Source organism: Ceratotherium simum, chromosome 8 (assembly GCF_057802395.1).
Source record: "Ceratotherium simum simum isolate JZ-2026a chromosome 8, ASM5780239v1, whole genome shotgun sequence".
NCBI lineage: Eukaryota > Metazoa > Chordata > Mammalia > Perissodactyla > Rhinocerotidae > Ceratotherium > Ceratotherium simum.
The window spans coordinates 67,971,768-67,992,335 of record NC_141907.1 but is presented as its reverse complement, the minus strand read 5'-3'; the positions used below and the strand labels follow the sequence as shown (position 1 = coordinate 67,992,335).

General features: G+C 41.4%; 1 protein-coding gene across 1 annotated transcript in view; it reads left to right on the top strand.

Annotated features, from left to right (window-relative positions):
• The first annotated feature begins 1,030 nt into the window (after nucleotides 1-1,030).
• The window catches only part of LOC101396019 (placenta-specific gene 8 protein-like), a 29,139-nt gene continuing 9,601 nt past the window's right edge, over nucleotides 1,031-20,568 (top strand). The window contains exons 1-2 of the mRNA XM_014787844.2: nucleotides 1,031-1,091; nucleotides 20,282-20,410. Of these exons, the coding sequence (XP_014643330.1) occupies nucleotides 20,311-20,410 (100 nt within the window). The 5' untranslated portion in view covers nucleotides 1,031-1,091; nucleotides 20,282-20,310. The remainder of the gene's footprint in view (nucleotides 1,092-20,281; nucleotides 20,411-20,568) is intronic.

The following is a 20,568-nucleotide window of genomic DNA, read 5'->3' as shown; positions in this document are numbered from 1 at the left end:
AGCCCTTGGGCAAGTTACTTAGTCTCCTTATCTTTATTATGTATATTATTAAGTACATGTAATTACTAACTACAGAGAACTCCCTCTGTACACAAGTCTAACCCGGAGAACATAAAACAGAGTTTTAGTGATGTAAGTCATTCAAGTTTTATGTTCAAACGTCATGAAAGAAAATACAACTTGTTACAGTCACACTGATAGGAATGCAGGACATTTTAACCTCTGTTAAACTAACAAATTTATAGGCAGCAACTGGAAACAGTTAAGGTTTTTATGTATAGAATTGTGTGTCTAAGTGACTATGGCTGATTCATTCAGTGATTCATTCCCTCTCTCATCTCTCTGCCCAATTCCTATTAAGATTTTCTGTTAAATCCACCCTCGTGATTTCCATCCCTGCTCAGGACCTCTACATCCTTCACTCTCCATGAACTTGCCCCTGCAGTGGGCTCAGTCTTGCCTTCTAGAACCCAGGTTCCACACTGGCACCAGGCAGTTGGTTCCAAAATGCCACAGCCATGTCCCAGCTCTGCCCCCACCCTTCACTATCTTCCCTTCTCTATGCCATACAGCTCTCTAGCTTGGAACATAAGTCCCAATAACCTGACAAGAAGGAAGGTTGAATATCTCTTTAGCATTTTTGAGACCTAAGAACAGCTGCCCAATTCTTAGTTTTAAACATTTCAAGACCCTTAAAAGATGCCTTAGGAAGTAAATGAATTATAGAAATCCTAAATAAATAAACAACCTTCATAAAATGTGTTGTCCAATCATCAATAAACCTTGCTGTCTAAGGGTACAATGTTGTCAAGCAAATGTCACGTAAAATAAATGCAATGAGATAAAATGCAGTGCACACTTTCTTAAACACAAAAACACTGACCCCCAAAGCAGTAAAGACATCCCTGGAAAGATTTCTTTTTTTTTTTTCCTGGCAATATTTCTTGCCTCCAGTTCCACCTCCTAACTTTCCCCACCCCCAACCCCACCCTTGTTGATTATAACCCTGGGCTGCAGCAACAAAGCAGTTCACTGTTCCCAAGGCTTCTCCCGTTGTCCTGGGCTGCTGTCCTCTAGTTCATCTGAGTGTGGTGAGTATTTTTGCGATACAGAATACCTTTCAGTGTTGCAAACCTTTTCCCTTTTTCTCCCATCCTCTTTCAAAAGAAAAAAATTTATTAAAAAAAAAAACCTATAGAGCCAGTAAAATCTTACCAAGTAACTAACACAAGCCAAGGCAGAATTGAATGGTAGGTATAAACCATTTGCCTAGGTGAATTTTTAAAAAGCCCACACATCTGTAACATGCAATTGTCTTTTAAATTAAATTTGACAGTAGTGATTCTTAAGAGCCTGTATATATCGTGATCGTTGCTTTAAAATACGCTACTAGAAGATACAGAGAAAAAAATGTTCTTGATTAGTAAAGAAGAAATCACTGTATCACCATTAAGACTGGTGTGTTTAAACAGAATATTCTAAATTCCTTCTAGAAAGTTTCTCTCTTATTTTGTGATTGGTTTCAAGATTTGCTGTTAGAATTAGTTTTGCTAGTTGTAGGGGCACGATTTCTGCTTCAGTCATTTTGAGGTTTATTATTATTTTATTGTCAAAAGTTAATTCTAAATGTCTCTGTTTTTATATAACAAAAACAATTTTTTGAAACTGTTATGATCTGGCTGCTCGTTACCTTTCCTGATTTGTAGCCTTGTTATCAGCAATATTACCAAAGAAACTCTCACTATTTTCACTCTGAGGGAATGATTACCTTTTCCCACTTGCATGACTTAAAGAAAAAAGCTTCTTTTTCTCCCTCTTACCTCCAGGTCCTTACATTTCTTAAAGATGGTGGATAAAAGGGAAGTGGGGTTAGGAGATGGTATTTCTGACGTCTAGATGTCTAGTCTAGAGATTTCAAAATTGTGTGTATGAGTCTTACAGTTTCCATATTCATACATTTGTTCATTCATTTATTTTCTTTAAAAAAATCCGTTGAGCATCTACTCTGCTCCAGGCACTGTGTTAGGATAAACAGATGAATGGCCAGCACCTGTGGAGCCCAGAGCCCAGCAGAGGTGAGGGACTTGAAAACAGCTCACCTTGAAGTGTTACCGAACCTCTCAATCTCAAATTTGTGTGCCCGATGCCCAGCAAGCCGAACACTGAGACCTCGGTGCTTGGAGATGAGAAAGGTTTATTCGAATTGGCCAAAACAAGTAGGTGGGAGCCTAAGTTTGCTCAAATCCACCTCCCCGAGAACAGAAAGCAGGGGTGTTTTATAAAGCTAAGGGGCTTGGCAGGAGAGGCTTCAGGGAAACAAAGGGGTCACTCCCAATAAGCCTCTGGGCAATCTGACTTCTGGGCTTCCACAGTTGCTGAGGGCCGCCATCCCTCTGGTGATCGCCACATCCGGTGATCGGAGAGATCGCAACCTCCCCAATGGCATTCTCTTTCTCCTGCAAAACCAGCTCACAAATCCTCAAGACTCCTGAGTCACCCCTCAAGTTAAACTGGAAAAATAGCAAATTGGTTTAATATCTACAGTACCCCTCAGATACCCAGCTTCAGAAGTATAACCAGGACCAGACAGACATCTTTATTTTTTTTATTTTTTTTTTTTAATAATTTTTATTTATTTGTTTATTTTCCTCCAAAGCCCCAGTAGATAGTTGTATGTCATAGCTGCACATCTTTCTAGTTGCTGTATGTGGGACGCGGCCTCAGCATGGCCGGACAAGCGGCGCGTCAGTGCGGGCCCGGGATCCGAACCCAGGCTGCCAGCAGCAGAGCGCACGCATTTAACCACTAAGCCACGGGGCCGGCCCGAGACAGACATCTTTAGAGGCCTTAAATGCACTGAAAAATTTATGATGTGCTACTTGTCCACACCTCTCCATTTGGAAATAGGTGTCAAGAAGTCCAATATAATTGTGATTATTTCCTTCAAGGATTACATTTATTTGAGGAGGGGCACTAAATATTTTTCCAAAATTTTCTCTCTTTTATTTTCCTTTATTGCCTCAGCTTTACTGGGGCCCTAAGGATATGCTCACTTCCTCTCCTGGGAGATAACCGAAACTAAGAGCACTTGAACGTGTTAGCAAGATGCAGAGGACGCCCTGAGGACTGAGAGGGACTCTGTGGTTAGCCGTCAGTTTTATTGAGAAATTAGCACTTAATACAGCATTGAAATTCACTTGGGTTTTAGTTGGGAGAGTGAAAATGGAGAAAAATGTGTGTGAATTTAATGGCTGCCCCTCTTAGTGCACAGACCATGTTCTGGAAGAATACATCTGGAGGCTTTGGGGAAAAAGAAATATTTTACAGTCAAGTGTGTAGGCTGATACTTTTTGCCTGAATTATATTTGTCAATATTTAAGTGTTTCATGGCCATCAGGTAATTGTATTTTTCACTGAAGTTTTGAGACCCATTTATACTGACTAGAGCACTCACAAATGGTTTTGTTATCTTCTTATAAAGTATTGGATGGGACTTGCTTAAGTTATAGATTACAGACACCACCCAAATTCAACATTCTGTAAGTTTTTATATTGAATTTTTTTTTTTTTTTTTTTTGGTGAGGAAGATTGGCCCTAGCTAACATCTGTGCCCGTCTTCCTCTATTTTGTATACGGGACACCACCACAGCATGGCTTGATGAGCAATGTGTAGGTCCATGCCTGGGATCTGAACCCATGAACCCTGGGTTGCCGAAGCAAAGTAGAGCACACAAACTTAACCACTACGCTACCAGGCCGGCCACTTGACTATTGATTTTATGACTGAGGACCAGCACTATCTTAGCCCTCTTTACTTCCATCACCAGTAGAAGTTGTTAGCATTTGAAAGGGAACTGTTTCCCTCACATACCACAAAACAAAATATAAAATCCTTTAACAAAGTTGAAGGATTGTTTACCGAAAAAGTTAAAACAAAAAAATCAACCAAGTCCCTTCGAGATGTTTTGTACCAAAATGGATACAGCTATTAGCTGTATTGACCCTCAACCCAGACCAATAGGTCAGAACCAGAATGGAGCCAAGATGGTTGGTATTTTTAAAATGATCTTCAGCCCACAAGATTCAAAGGACAGATAATTCCAATTCAAATTTGACTAGCAGCAAAATTTAAAATACAGCGCTATACTTCATAGGTCTTCTGGTTCTTTTAGTCAAGATATTACATCTGAGACATCTACAAGACTGCTATACTGTGGATATGATCAGATACCAGATATGCTAAGCATGGGTGGAGCCAAGCCCTCTGCAAGCCCAGGAGCTGGTGGTACTCTTTTCTCCCTTTGGAATTCCTCTCCACTGAGCTCCTTTTGGAGACAGAGTTCCAAGAAAGATGTGAAGAGAGAAACAGAATAAAGGCATAAGACATGAGTCTAGGGAAATAAATAATTGCGTTAAGTGAGGAATCTCATTTTAGTTGAGGGTTTTCAAGATGTTGGCATATGAATTGGGACTTTTAAGGTAACTCAAAGATTCATTCACTCAACCAATAGTATTTCAACCTGTAATTCTGCAGACAGAAATAAACTGTGGGATGAGCTGTATGAACTTAAACTAAACTCTTTTGTACAAAGAAAGACTCTCTTTCTGCTTCTTTACACCAACTCAAGAGTCATGGTAGGGGTCTCAACTAATCAGATAATAATTCTGAGCTAAAGCATGATGATGGGATACCACTTCTAGAAAAGATGGATGCTTGTTCCTAAGGTGTAACAAACAGAAAGGGAAGCAGCCTTCTCTACACTGCAGGAGAAATGGTTTTATTGCCACATTTGGGAGTATCCTCATTAATACATGGTACTGCAGACAAATTATTTTTTAATAGATTAAATGGAAGGACATATATCAAAAATGTCAATAGTGGCTACCTTTGTACATGAGTTTACTACAGATTTTTTATTTTGATATGTTTGTGATTTTTAGATTGTCTTCATTGAACATATTATTTTGACTAATTTTTAAAAATTATACACGTTTAGGGTGAAAATTTAAGTGGTAGGGGAAATTTGAAATGGGGCGGGGGGAAATGTGTTTTATTTTTGTGTAAAAGACCTAAGCTTGACTACTTAAATACATACTCAAATCATCATTTTGTATAGACTTCCTTTAATACAGTGATTCTCAACCCTCAGAACACCTTGGAATCACATGGGAAGCATTGAAAATACCAATTCCAAGGCTGCTAACGCCCTCCACCCAGAACAATGGGTCAGAACCAGAATGGAGCCAAGTGGTTGATATTTTTAAAAGCTCAACTCCTTATGTTATCTAAGGTTCCATATTGCAATTCTTTTTTGTGTATGTGTGAGGAAGATTAGCCCTGAGCTAACAATCCTCCTCTTTTTGCTGAGGAAGATTGGCCCTAGGCTAACATCCGTGCCCATCTTCCTCTACTTTATATGGGACACCGCCACAGCATGGCTTGACAAGTGGTGCATCGGTCCGTGCCTGGGATCCAAACCCCGGGCCGCCAAAGCCGAGCGCATGAACTTAACCACTACGCCATTGGGTTGGCCCCTGCAATTCTTTTTATCTCTATAGCATTGACCAGTAAGTTACATTACTTAAAATTAGACCCCACAAGTGTTTTGTACAAAGAATTCTTTTATTGTCACAGTAGGTGGGTTTTGGTAACATCTGGTATGAAAGTTTTCCAGGCTCTGTGGTATAGAACTTTGGGAATTGGATCAGTCATAGGGTCACATGCAATTCATTAGTGCTTGCACAAGATGTACTGCTTAACAAAATCCTGATCGTTTAAATATTACTTGTAGCCTGTGTTGGCTAATTTTCCTTTCTAAACTTCCCCACTGGTCACTTGCTAAAGCAGTCCGGGAACAGGTTTCTGAGGAACACACAGGATCTCCTGAAGGTATGCCTTTAGCTTATCTCCATGATGCACTGGGATAGCCATTAGCTTCCGTCCATGCTACACTAGGGTGGCCTTCTCTTCTGGCCTGTGTCCTGCTTGCATCCTTTACTTTTCACAACAGTGCGTTTACCTTATATGACTTTCCTTCTGCCTACCTGTCACTATGTATAGCCCTAGTTGGGACTCTGAACTCAGGTTCTTGCCAAAGACTTCTAATTCAGTCTCACTACTGCTTAATCCTTATTAAACCCCACCTGGTGAAAATACTATTCATGGAGGATTGTCAAAAAATATGCATCCACGTGTTTCTTGGTACAATCTAAAAACATCTGATTTTTAATCTTGAATCATCCCAGATCATCAGAGAGGTAAACACTTAGGTGGGATCATATTAGCTTCTCAGAGATTGCTTTCAGTGATTCTCCTCCAGCATCGTGCTTTAACCCTATAATAGGAAACAGGGTCAGGAAAGTCACGGTTTTGTTTATTTTAGAGATACTGTTAAAGGCTTTGACCACTCCATGTCACATACCGTCTCCTTTTTGAGGAACTTGATGAGAAACTTCTCTAGGTCTCAATCTGTTTTCATTTGATGGACGTGGTCAATCCCTTAAATGTTTGTGTTCCCTCTTTGCTTTGCCTGGTTGGAAGCTCAGAGTCTAATTTGCAGCCCATGTCTAGAGCTGTACAAGAACCTTAAAGCACGGGCTAAATTTGTTCCAGGCTTTATTTGCCCTGTGCCTGATTTCTTCATTTTTCATTTGTATCTTGTATATGTAAGTTTGTAAACTGCTTAGATCTTCTTAAGAACAAGAGGGGAGTATGAATCAGAGTTTCTCATCCTTGACACTAGTGGGTCAAATAATTCCTTGTTGGCAGGAACAGGGGGGTGGGGGCGAAGTTGGGGGGAGGGATGGGGGAGTCATCTTTGGCCTCTACCCGCTAGATGCCAATAGCAGTTCTGCCCCCCACCCCAAGTTGTGACAACCAAAGTGTCACTAGACATTGCCAAATGTCCTCTGGGGGGCAAAATCACCCCTGATTGAAAATCACTGATATAAATGAATAAATAAACTGGTCTTGGGCATGCAGGGGAGGAAAAAGTTTTCCTTGGCCCTCTGGGTCCCTAGCTGGGTCTGAGGATTAAACTGACAAAGACAGATTAACAGGAGAAAAGTATACAAATTTTATTAAATTTTTGCATGTACATGGGAGCCTCCACAAGAGAATGAAGACCTGAAGAAGTGACCAGGGCAGGAAGCTTTTATACCTTTTAGACAAAGAAACAATAAATTTGTGAAGAATTGACAAGACAAAGGGTTTGCTCTAGGGGTCCTAAATGGTGAAGAAATAACAAAGTTTGTTTGTTCTCAGCCCTAAATTCCCTGTCTCTGGTGATAAGGACATCTCCCTTCCTCCTGGTACAGGGAGGGTACCTTTCACATGAGAGACTTAGCTCCTGCTTTCAGGTAAGAAGAGCGAGGGGAGGGAGGTCAGAATAACCTTCCTGCTTCTGCCATTTTCTCAAACTCCTTCAACTTAAGATATTCAGCATGCCAAGGTGCCATATTTTGGGGTAGTGTGTCTTGAACCCCATCAAGTCTTAGTATTTTCTAGCCTATGTGCAGGCCACTATCTTTGGGGGACACAAAGATGACTGAAGCCCAGTTACCACCCTCAGAAAAACCTGCAAACAAATAAAATACATATATATATGTGTGTGTGCTTAGGAAGCACGTATCTAAATCTCATATCCGAAGTTAATATAGCTTCCAGTAGCTCTCTCAATGACCCTAGGAAGAAGGAAGTGTAGATACTATCATTGTCATTTAGAGAAAAGGCGCACAGGTACAAATATCAATGCTATGGTTAGAGCCCAGTGTCCTGAGCCCCAAGTTCGATAGGCTCCCCACCACACCATGAAAGCGTTGAGCAAGTTCAAGGGAGGGAGAGAAGCAAATCCAACTTGGAGGATTAGGAATGGCTTCATGGAGGAGGTGGCATTTGAAACGAGATGTTAACAGGTACATACGGAAACAGGAGGCAAGAACTCACAGCAGGAATGGTATAGAGAGAAAGCTTGCAGAGTGGTGAGGAATCTGGCCTGACTGGATAAGGGAAAGGAGTGGAAATCAAAGGACTGGACAAATAGGGTGGGTCATTGTTGTGAAGAGTTTCCAAGAGCAAGCCTAAAGGGTTTGAGTGTGAAAAGATGATCTTCCCCTGTCTGACACCAGATTAACAAATTATAAAAATAGAGAAGAAGCTTAATGAATTAGGTCACCAGAGTGGTTAGTGATGGTTGAATGACAGTGGAGGCATGGAACGACCCAATTTCTCATGTGCTCTTTATCCCCTACCCTCGCCCCAAATTAAACGTTTCAGTGAGCCAAGTCCCCTTTACTTTCTTGAGGAAAGGAGGATAATTGGACTTTTCTGGTGTCACAAAAATTCCAAATCTTACACTATCAAAAATATAAACATTCCTGAGAGGGCTCCTAATTTAAGCATTATCAGGCATGAGCACCATTTTTAACATGAGGGAAAATGTTTTGGAGTGGCATTTTTTTAATAGAAATTATTTAGCTTAAATTAGGAAATGCCATACCTTCAATTCTGCATAATCATTTTTTAATTGCCTTATAATGGAGAGTTTTCATTGTTTTGGCTAAAATTTCAGAAATGACATTGTTGGGGAGGAAAAGTAATTTTCCCCCTACCCTTCTTAGTTCTCAGCTGTGGCCCCAGTAACAAAGGCAGATTAAGAAGAGAAAAACAAACAGAAGTTTATTAACACATATCTCATGTACATGGGAGATCCTTACAAATGAAGACATCCATTTGTTGTAAGGAACATAGATGTAAGGAAACATCCTTACAAATGGAGATTTCCTCTTTAAGCGTAAATTTCCCTTAAAGGGTCACTTCCACTCTTCTTTCAGAGCTTCTCCCATGTCTGCTGTTTCTCAAAATAATCAGCTCAAAATATCCCTAGAGGCATATTTTGTGATGGCATTTTCTGGTCTACAACATCACCGGTACAACTGGCAGAGTCCTGGTGTGATGCAGAGACTGCAGAACTCTGCTTGAGATGCAAGGTGTGAGGGAACGGGGTGAGGCAACTGGGTCCAGTGGCAGGCTCAGACTCAGGACTGAAAAGCAGGCCTGCTTTGGGGTTTTGGGTGCTGGAGAAGCTCAAAGTGATAAAAAGTAGGGCCTTCTCAATTGACTTTACTTTCTTGTTCGAGAAATGGATTGCACATAACCCAAGGCATTATTTGGTAGGAAGCTGACAGCCAAAAGGAGATGGACAGAGGAGAAAGGAGGGGATGGAAATAGAAGGAATTAAGAGCCCTGGGAAGCCCAAGGCAAGTGATATTCAGCGTTTTTGCCTGATCCCATCAGGATAGCTCTGTCTGGTTGAGAGAAATAGATCCCACGCAGGACCTGGGCTAGTCAATGGAACGCCTTCCAAAAGACAGAGGACTTGGTAGAACGGAAGAGCATGGACGTTGGCTTTAGCTCTCCTGGCTTTGAACCTGGCTGAGCTGCTGAACTTCTACAAGTATTGGATTTCAAAATAGGAGAAACAATTGTTATGAGGCTAGAATCCAATAGCATATGAAAGATTGCTTAACGTGGAAACTGGCAGTAGAAACAGCTCAAGAAATTTCAGTTTTCCTTCCTTTATCTATAAATAAACAGTTGTGTGTTCCCAGAGGAAATGCTCTTGTGAGAATTTAGATAGAAATCAGAAAAATCGTTGCCGCCATGAGTGTCCTTTGGCCTCTGATCACTATCTGGTGGGGAGGGGGAGAGAAAGGCTTTCTGCACAAAGCCCCATTGTTTTTGCTTCCTCCCCACTACTTCCCATTCCTGTAAACGTAGAGATTGATAACTGCCCCCTAATTAGTATTATATAATACCAAAGTTATTCCTCCAACTCTCCAGATAAAATTCAGGATGCCAAGTTAAATTCGAATTTCAAATAAAGAACGAATAATTTTTTAGAATGTCTCAAATATTACTTGGGATATACTTATTCAAATTTAACTGAATATCCTGTATTTTTTTTTTCTAAATGTGGCAACTCTATTTAACCATTTAACCATAATTTCTGTTTTTCTCAATCTTAAACCTAGCTTCCTGCTTCCCAGATTCTTAGCAACCTATGGGTAAAAAGAAAGATGGTGACATTGCCAGATATTGGAAAGGATGTGGAGCAACTAGAACTCTCATACATTACTGATGAGAATGCAAACTGGTACCACCACTTCAGAATACTGCTTAGCACTATCTACTAACCCTAGGACCCAACAGTTCCACTCCTAGGTATAGACATAACAGAAATACATACATAGTCAACTAAAGATAATGTATAAGAATATTCATAGCAGTTCTATACTATTCATAATAGTCCAAACTGGAAACTATACAATGACAGCACGGATAAATAAACTGTGGTATATCTATTATTAAAAAAAAAAATTCAACTGAGTAAATTTGAAAAGCTAATTGGCTTTACTCAAAGATTCATGAATTGGGCAGCATCCCATCTAGTAAATAGAAAGTTTCCAAGGAGCTCCACAAAATGGAAGGTTTTTATAGGCAGAAAGAGAGTGGGACAAAGAAGTTAAAAGAGTGGATTAGTATTTCAGGCAAAGTCACCTTCCCTTAGGGGAAGGCAAGGGGTCTTTTTAGGTAGATTACCTCACTAGTGCTGATCAGGAAATTCCAGACTGATTGGTTTAAAATTCCACTCCTGGGAGAGACTCAAACTGCAATTAGGTTAGTTATTCAGTCTTGGCAGGGCTAGCATAAGTGACTCCATTTTGGGCCTGCTCTTTCTTTTTAACACTATATAATGGGATATTATATGGCAATGAGAATAAATGAATTATTGCTACACACAATGTGGCTGAATCTCACAATCATAATTTTGAGCAAAAGAAGCCAGACACAGAAGAATAAATAACATACATAATTCAATTTATATAAGACTCAAACACAGGCAAATGAGCCTCTGGTGTTAGAAGACAGGGTAGAGGTTGCCTTTGGGTGGAGGGTTATGACTTATGACTCCCTACGAGGGTAAAGAGGTATTCTGAGGTTCTGGTAATGTCCTAGTTCTTAAATCAGGTTGTAGTTACAAGAATTGTTCACTTTGTGAAAATTTATCAATCATGCTTATGATTTCTGCACTTTATGTATATTGCACTTCAATTAAAAGTTCATTTAGGGCCGGCCCAGTGGCTTAGCAGTTAAGTGCTCGCGCTCCGCTACTGGCGGCCTGGGTACGGATCCCAGAGGCTCACCCACGCACCGCTTCTCCAGCCATGCTGAGGCCGCGTCCCACATACAGCAACTAGAAGGATGTGAAACTATGACATACAACTATCTACTGGGGCTTTGGGGGGAAAAGGGAAAAAAAAGAAGGAGGATTGGCAATAGATGCTAGCTCAGAGCTGGTGTTCCTCAGCAAAAAGAGGAGGATTAGCAAGGATGTTAGCTCAGGGCTGATCTTCCTCACAAAAAAAAGTTTACTTAAAGAGAAAAAAAGTAGTAGAACTAGAAAGGTTTAACTGTCAACATAGAAGCAATAAGCAGAGGGAAGATAAAAGAGGAAGGTTGGGGGTAGGGGGTTGGATCTGGCAGGACTTGCCACACAGAAGAGGAGTTTCAGAACAGGATATGAATGGATATGTGGCGAGACTGTGGTCATGAATGGTTCCTGAGTTCCCGCACTTGCATTTTGAACATTTTTGAACCAAGAAGCAACACGTTAGGTTTCATTCTTCTCCAGGACTGCTTGTCAGGCCTATGCAGACATGGTTTATGTACCGGCTAGGAAACTGAAGTAGACAATCTTTAGAATCCATCCCGAAGCTCACGCTTCATGATGCTCCTGATGTTCTCTAAACCACAGTTTCTCACCTAAGCACTGTTGGTGACATTGGGGATAAAAACTCTTAGTTGTAGGAGGCTTTCCTGTGCTTTGCAGGTTGTTAGCGACATCCCTGGCCTCTAACCACTAGATGACAATAGCACTCACCCCCAGTTGTGACAATCAAAAATGTCTCCAGATATTGCTAAATGTCCCCTGGGGGTTAAAATAACCTCTGGTCGAGAACCAGTTATAAACCTGTATTGTGGAACTCTAGGGCAAGTTTTTGAGTGACTCGTTTCAAAATATTGAAAATCCATGCATATATACACACATACATAAAAAGAAAGCAAAGTTAGTCACAAACTGTCTAGCTTCCTATAGTCCCAAAATTTACCTAAGAAGGGACACTCTAGGAAAATGCTTACCTTTTATTCCTGAACAGGGCTTGCTCCTTTCAGCTGGCCAAGATTTATGATGCCTAATTAGTAGAGTTCAGTGGAAAGAAGAATAAAGGCTTTGGATCCCACAGAACTGAATTCAAATCCCAGCCCTGCCACTCTGTCACTTGGACATGTGACATTTTCTGTTTCTTTCTCTTTCTTCTGTAGCTTTGTAGATGAGCTAGCCACCTCTTACAACATCTAGGAGAGTGTAAAGGAGGGGGGGAAGGGGAGGGATAGTATCGTGTTTTCCTCCAGAGCCAAGTACTCTCTCTTTTTTAACTAATATTCACGAAGTACCTACCCTATGCCGGGTACCACTCTAAGGCCTTTTCAAATATTAACTCATTTAATCCTCCCAACAGCTTTATAAGCAAGGTACTGTTGAGATCCCCATTTCCCAGATGAGGAAACTGAGGCACAGAGAAGTGAAGTAACTCACCCAAGGTCATGTAGCTAGTCCCTGGGAAGGCTGGAGTCTAGGGCCAGAGTCCACAATCTTAGCTACTGGATTGTGCTGCTCGGTTCACCTTCCCATCTTTCGGTTTCTATAACATTTCCTGTGAGGTGCTTGCACATCGTTCCCTGAAGAGACTAGGAAGAGGATGAGAGGCCAACTCAGTCTTCGAGACAAGCCTCATTTTCTTGTCTATAAATTAAAGAGGTTGGACTAGCGATCATGACTTTTCCTTGGCTTTGGCACTCAATCTCTCTGCCTCAGTTTTCTTCTCTGCAGTAAAAAGAACATTATCAGCCTTAATTCCCTGAGTGGTCTAGTCTGCCGTGACTATTAAATAGACATCAATGTTGACTGGGGATCAAATACAAAAATATTTTGAAAAGTATAATGCTCTATACAAGTGTAAGCCACTGTCGTGTTGGCAAAATTCCACGCTCAGGTCTTTCCATCAACTTTCACTGTCACTTAGACTTTCTTTCTCATGTAAATGGTGATTTGCAGTTTTCAAATGTCTTCACATACAAGATTGTATTTGAGCCTCCCAAATACTAGCATTGAGTACAATCCAAGCCTTCCGATTCCTGACTCGCTAGTCACCCTATCACCACACCGTCATTGTCCTCCTGGGTACTGTGCTCCCAGGCACTTTTCCATACCATTAAATCAGGCATAGGCCCTGCTACTTAGCTACATTTGGCCTAAAACAGACACAGCCGTGCATATGTCAGGTCACTGACAAACAGGAAACATAATGCTTAACAGATATAGTCTATTGACATAGTCTCATCACATTACTACCACAACCCAAGGAGAAAAGTCGTATTATACTCACTTTTAAAATATCAAAACTTTATACAATGTTATAAACCAATGTTACTGCAATAAACAAAAAATTAAAAAAAAAAAGATTTCTGAGTCCCCTCCCACTAACAAATAAAAGACAACAGCTCAAAAAATAAAAATAAAAATAAAATGTCAAAACTCAGGCTCAGAGAAGTTAGTTTACTTGTCCAAAGACACACAGCGGGTAGAAAGTAGATTGGAACCCAGGTTCATTTGTCTCCACAGTTTCTAATCATGATCTAGATCCTGGCTAGTCAAAGCGTGGGCCAGGCACCCGCAGCATTCGCACCACCAGGGAGCTTGTTAAAAAGGCAGACCTCAGGTACCCCTCTGGACCTACTAAATCAGGATCTGCATTCTAAAAGGATACCTAGGTGAGTCCTGTGCACATTATAATTTAAGAACCAATGATCTCTATTGATGCTCAGTGTAGATCTATCTATGATATACTGAAGTGCAAAATCTATAAATAAACACATACGCACATCCATCCATCCACGTATCGTAGCGTGTTTTTAAAATACACTTTTAAACATTTTACAGGCATACCTCAGATATATTGTGGGGTTGGTTCCAGACCATAATAAAGTGAATATAGCAATAAAGTGAGTCACACCAATTTTTTGGTTTCCCAGTGCATATAAAAGTTATGTTTAGGGCCGGCCCTGTGGCTTAGCGGTTAAGTGCGTGTGCTCCACTACTGGCAGCCCGGGTTCAGATCCCGGGCATGCACCGACGCACCGCTTCTCCGCCCATGCTGAGGCCATGTCCCACATACAGCAACTAGAGGGATGTGCAACTATGACATACAACTATCTACTGGGGCTTTGGGGGAAAAAAAAAGGAGGAGGATTGGCAATAGATGTTAGCTCAGAGCCGGTCTTCCTCAGCAAAAAGAGGAGGATTAGCACAGATGTTAGCTCAGGGCTGATCTTCCTCACAAAAAAAAAAGAAAAAAAAAAAGTTTGTTTACACTATACTGAAGTCTATTACATGTGCGATAGATAGCATTATGTCTAAAAAAACAATGTACATCACTTAATTAAAAAATACTTTATTGCGGGACCAGTCCAGTCGCGTAGTGGTTAAGTTCGCGAGCTCCGCTTTGGTGGCCCAGGGTTCGCAGGTTTGGATCCTGGGCGCAGACCTACGTACCGCTTATGAAGCCATGCTGTGGAGGTGTCCTACATACAAAGTAGAGGAAAATGGGCACGGATGGTAGCCCAGGGCCAATCTTCCCCAGCAAAAAAAAAAGGATTGGCAACAGAAGTTAGGGCTAATCTTCCTCACCAAAAATAATAACAATAATAATTTTTTGCTAAAAATACTAACCATCATCTGAGCCTTCAGCAAGTTGTAATCTTTTTGCTGGTGGAGGGTCTTGTAAAAAACACAATACCTGCAAAGTGCAATAAAGTGAAGCACAATAAAACGAGGTATGCCTGCACTTTAAGAAGGGGAATTTAAAGATTTAAAAGCAAGTGGCATGAGTCCCTGTGTTAGATTAGGCATTGAATTAATTGAATTAGCAGATACATAATACATACCAAGATAGACGATTTGCATACATAGCAATGGCAGCATATGCCCATTCCAGGATTTATATCAGAACTTATTCTCGAACCTTACTCACTGGTATTTTCTTTTTTACATCAAACACAGCAAATTTTACCCTTACACCAAACTACTCAACACAACAAATATGTGTCCAGTGCTGTATAAACAGTTATGAAGCATTGGAAGAATATTTAAGATACCGTCCTTGCCCTGGAGTAATTTTTAGCATGTTTAGCAGATCTCTTGAAAAGAACTGTAGCATAGTTTTCCATTTTGATATATTGGCTAAACTGATTTTGATTGGCTATACTGATTTTTTTTCCCTCAAAGAATTGTTTTTATTAAAGAAGTAATTTTCTGTTAAGAATATAGCCCTACTGGTACATTTTTCTTCCGATAATGATACTCAAAAGCAGCAGCAGTAGCTCTCTGTGTATGTGTTTTAACTACACTAATTTTCCCAGTATATTTTTTAAAGGTAATAGATAATTCATTCTTGAGGCCAGAGGTATAGCCATAACAGTCAGAATTGAACAGCACATTACCTGTACAATTTATTCTTATGTGTAACTATTTCTCAGACTACAGATTGAGTTAACATCATGTGCCAACTCTGATCAAATGGCAGTAGCAGCCTACACACTGTCTTGTGAAGGATTCTAAGATATGTCCAGCAGGAACATTCTGGGATGGATTAGCAATGTCTGCTGTGGGTGTGGGAAGGAGACGTTGAGGTGCATCCCGTCACACATTGCCATCCCTGCACACAGACCATACCCCCTGCTTCAAAAAGCTGATGTCTTCACTGTTCCTCATGTGTCCCACATTCTTTCTTTCCCCTGGGCATTTCCTCACACTGTGTCCACTGCCTAGAATGCTCTACTTTCTATTCCTGGACAAGAACCCCTGCCCTCCAACCAGCCTTCACCAATTTCTCCAGAACTGAATGATAATTCTACTTCTGCTAGTTTGGAAAAAAAACAAACAACAAAAGCACCAAAAACACATTATTCCCAGATCATGTGTTTGGACTTCAGCTCAGAGCCTCGGATCAGATGCTTCTCTTACACCTCCCAGGGGGCCAAGGGATTCTCAGTACAGATGTTTTATCAAAATTAAATACTACCACTTCCTCTGTGAGTTACACCTATCCTCCTGGGCGGTGCAAGTGTTTCTGCAGTTTTAGATCTTTTATTTCGCTGCTGGAGATTTCCACCTACTGAGTTCTCTTCTCAGTTTCTCCTCCTTGTTCAAATTTCTGTTACACTCCCTCTGGCTTCATAACACACCCAATACCAAAATGAAGCCAGGCTTGCAGGATAAAAAGATTTTGCATGAATTATGCTTTTCTCTTACTGTGCTCTTTTGATTTGGTTCCCCGTGTCTGGGAGGGGAGTTGAAAAAAAATACAATTTAGATTTAAAAGCAGTCAGATTAGGCAATAATACTGCTGTGGACCCCTTCATCACTCTCACTTTTTTATCAACCCCTCTCCCTTGGGAACTTATTAAACATACAGATTCCTCGATCCCTTTCCAGGCCTGTTAAATTCAAATTTCTAGGAATGTATAATTTTTTTTCAATTTTTTAAATTGATGTCATAATAGTTTATAACATTGTGAGATTCCAGTTGTACATTATTATTTGTCAGTCACCGTATAAATGTACCCCTTCACCCCTTGTGCCCACCCCCCCAACTCCCTTTCTCCTGGTAACCACCAAACTGTTCTCTCTGTCTGTGTGTTCGTTTATCTTCCACATATGAGAGAGGTCATACAGTGTTTGTCTTTGTCTGGCTTATTTCACTTAACACAATACCCTCCAGGTCTATCCATGTTGTTGCAAATGGGAGGATTTTGTCTTTTTTTTATCGCTGAGTAGTATTCCATTGTCTATGTATACCACATCTTTATCCAATCATCTGTTGATGGACACTTGTGTTTCTTCCATGTCTCAGCTATAGTGAATAATGCTGCAAAGGACTGTATAATTTTTTTTTTTTTTTTTAAAGATTTTATTTATTTATTTTCCCCCCAAAGCCCCAGTAGATAGTTGTATGTCATAGGTGCACATCCTTCTAGTTGCTGTATGTGGGACGCGGCCTCAGCATGGCCGGAGAAGCGGTGCGTCGGTGCGCGCCCGGGATCCGAACCCCGGGCCGCCAGCACCGGAGCGCGCGCACTTAACCGCTAAGCCACGGGGCCGGCCCAGACTGTATAATTTTTAACAAGCCCCTCAGGTGATTCTTACCCATAGAAAAGTTTGAACAATAAAAGGAAAATTCATTAATTATAAGCAAGTTTTCTATTGTATTTAAATAAGTACACCACAAATTTTAGAGAACAATGTGACAGTAGTTTTCTAAGACAGAATGTCTACAGACAGAAACCAGTGGAAAATATCTGCTAGGTAGAATATTTTAATTAATAAGACTCCATCACAACCAGAACTACAAAACACTCTTCCTGTACAAAAACTAAAAAGTTTGTGCCTTATCCTGCACAATTTAAATGCATTTGATTAGGCAAGGAAATACTATCTATTCTCATGACTTTTAACCACCTCCTCTCTGCTAATTCATTCTTTCAGCAACACTCTCTTAGATGTCCACTGTGCGCCAAGCAGTGTTGTAGGATTCCCTGGTCAGCCCTTTATGATTTTAGCCTGTCAGGTCATAGCCTGTGCACCACCCAATAGCCCGACGTTCTCCTGCATTATCTGCACAGATGCCACTACCCTCCCAATTAATCAGAGAGGAGAAAGACCTTCAGATTCTAGTTAAACATTGATCTACACTTTGCGTTTCAAACATGATTCCTGGTGTGATTTAACCATAATTACAGAGCCGTCTCAATCTGGGTGGTTTTCCCTTTGCATCATCAAGCAAGTGCTTGATAAGAAACATTAGCGGTACCTTTCTAAGGCAGTTCAAAGGGCCTGGGCTTTTATTATTCCATAGAACTTCCAGCCCTCTTTGTGGGGCCTCAGCTGTTGGTGGGAATCAACTGATCACAGCCACGGGTTTCAGAGTAGACAAAAATCTATCTGGAGGAAGAGCTGGGCAAGGCGAAGAGCTAAGAAGACTGTTGAGGAAGGACTGAGAGAGAGTGAAATGACATGTAAACAGTGGTCTCCAGAGCTGGCTGTATCAGAGTCACCCCTTAAAAACTGTACACACCCCAGGCTCCTGAATCAGAATCAAGTTATCTATATTTCTAACCAAGCACTAAGGACCAACCTAGTACCCAGTCGGGATCGGAAGCATTGTGGTAAAATCTTTCACTGGGGCATTCCTTGGCAACATGGTGGAGGAAGATGGAGAGAGCAAAGGGGAGGGATAATAGGGGTGAGGGTGGCCTTGCGACTGGCCAAGGGAAGTGTTAGAAGTGAGCAGGGACCCAGACTACAGAGCACAGCATATGGTTGGACAGAAAATAGTAAAAAAGTAAGTTTTAACACTAGTCATTGTCAAACCAAACACATTTTCTCTCTTGCGAGTTCTGACTGGGTAAGAGCTCAGGAGACTTAACTTGATTGCTGGATGAAATATGAAAACTATAGGCACCACCTGGCTTCAGGGTCCACTATTTCCTAGTGGTTTTGCAACAACTGGGTTTTTCTGTGGGACCTTGAAGGCTCTTTTTTCAGATTTTGCCCTGACACTGAGACAGGGGAAAGACAGAACCAAAAACTGTCTCTCGAGCAGCTGCAGCATGCAGCTGTCATCCAGCGTCTGGGATTAACCATCGGCCTGCCTGCGACTCACAAGTTCTAGGAACTCCACGCTCCGCGAACATCCCCCTCCACTTGCCTAAACATCCCCGCTTCAAACTGACCAGTCTGCAGTGACCAACCTGAATCCCACTTCAGACTGACCAGAGCCCAGTGGCCAGCCCGCCTCCCCACTTTAAACTGAGCAATCCTCAGCTGCCCACTTCAACCACTATAAATCAGGACCCCAGACCCACACTCAGGGTTGGTCAGTCAGTTTCCACCCAGTCAAGCCCAGCCTGCTATCCTTCCTCAATGTCTCTCTAACCAGCCTGGCTTTTGCCTTTTAATAAACTTGCATAATCTCTCCTGACCTGCTCTTTTTTTTTTTTCGGTGAGGAAGTTTGGCCCTGAGCTAACACCTATTGCCAATCTTCCTCTTTTGGCTGAGGAAGATTGGCTCTGAGCTAACACCTGTGCCCATCTTCCTCCACTTTGTATGTGGGACACCACCACAGCATGGCTTGATGGGCAGTCCGTCAGTCTGCCCCTGGGATGCGAACCTGCAAACCCTGGGCCGCCAAAGCGGAGCATGTGAACTTAACCACTACACCACCAGGCGGGCCCCTGGCTCACTCTTGACTTCCTTCATGTGTGAGGTCTAGAACCCACACTGAGGGTCGGTCTCACCCGGGACCCCAGTCCCACCGGGTCTGGTATCAACACCTTCCAAAAGGAAGTTAATCATTTTCTAAAGTAACCTAGGTCATCTGTTGAAACTTTAGCTCTCAGGAGACCACTAATAACTGTACAATGAATGCTGACATTAGCTAGAAGTATCAGTTTTAATAACCACTATTTTCTGGAGAAGTAACTCTATCTTACAGAGTTCTTTTAAGGAGCAATTGAGATTATGTCTGTGGAATAGCTTTGTAAAAATGATTATAATTACTATTAAATAGAAACACTGAAATGCAAAACAGACATTGTTTAGGATGGTTGTCTTGAAAATAGCAAAAAAAAATCTGCTGATGAATAGAGAGATCGGTGATGGGGCCAGCCCTGTGGCCAAGTGGTTAAAGTTCCATGAGCTCTGATTTGGTGGCCTGGTTCGGATCCCGGGTTCCAACCTACTGCACTCATCAGCCATGCTGTGGAGGCATCCTACATACAAAATAGGGGAAGACTGGTGCAGATGTTAGCTCAGGGCAAACCCTCCTCACCAAAAAAAAAAAAAAGAGAGAGAGAGAGATTGGTGAAAGGGGCAAAAACAAATCAAAAAACCCACAAAACCTGAGAAAAGAACCCTCATCCCCTTTCCTTTATATTTTTAATTCCCCAATATTGACAATAGTCTGGAATGTTATGCTAAATTAATTGAACGTGACCACCCCTAAGCAGAGAGGTGTGAAGAAATGTCTTCTCACTTGGTATCTACATTACATCCATCTGATAGTTAGGGGTTTAATATTTTTTTGGTTTTGTTTTCACAGGCAGTGCCCTTTCGAACTTAGCTTTAAAAATGAATCCAGTTGTTACGCAGCCAAGATTTGGCGCAGGGGGTGTGACGGCTAGTGAGTGGCAAAGTGGCGTCTTTGACTGCTTCGACGACATGGCGATTTGTAAGTGCACAGTTACTGTTTTCCCCTTGACCACAATAATGCACGTTGCTGACATCATAAAAACCATTTATTTATCCTCTCACAGAGTTCCATATTTTATTCTCTAACTTGGAAGTCACAAGCTGGAAACCCATGGGCGGATTTAGCCACTAGATATG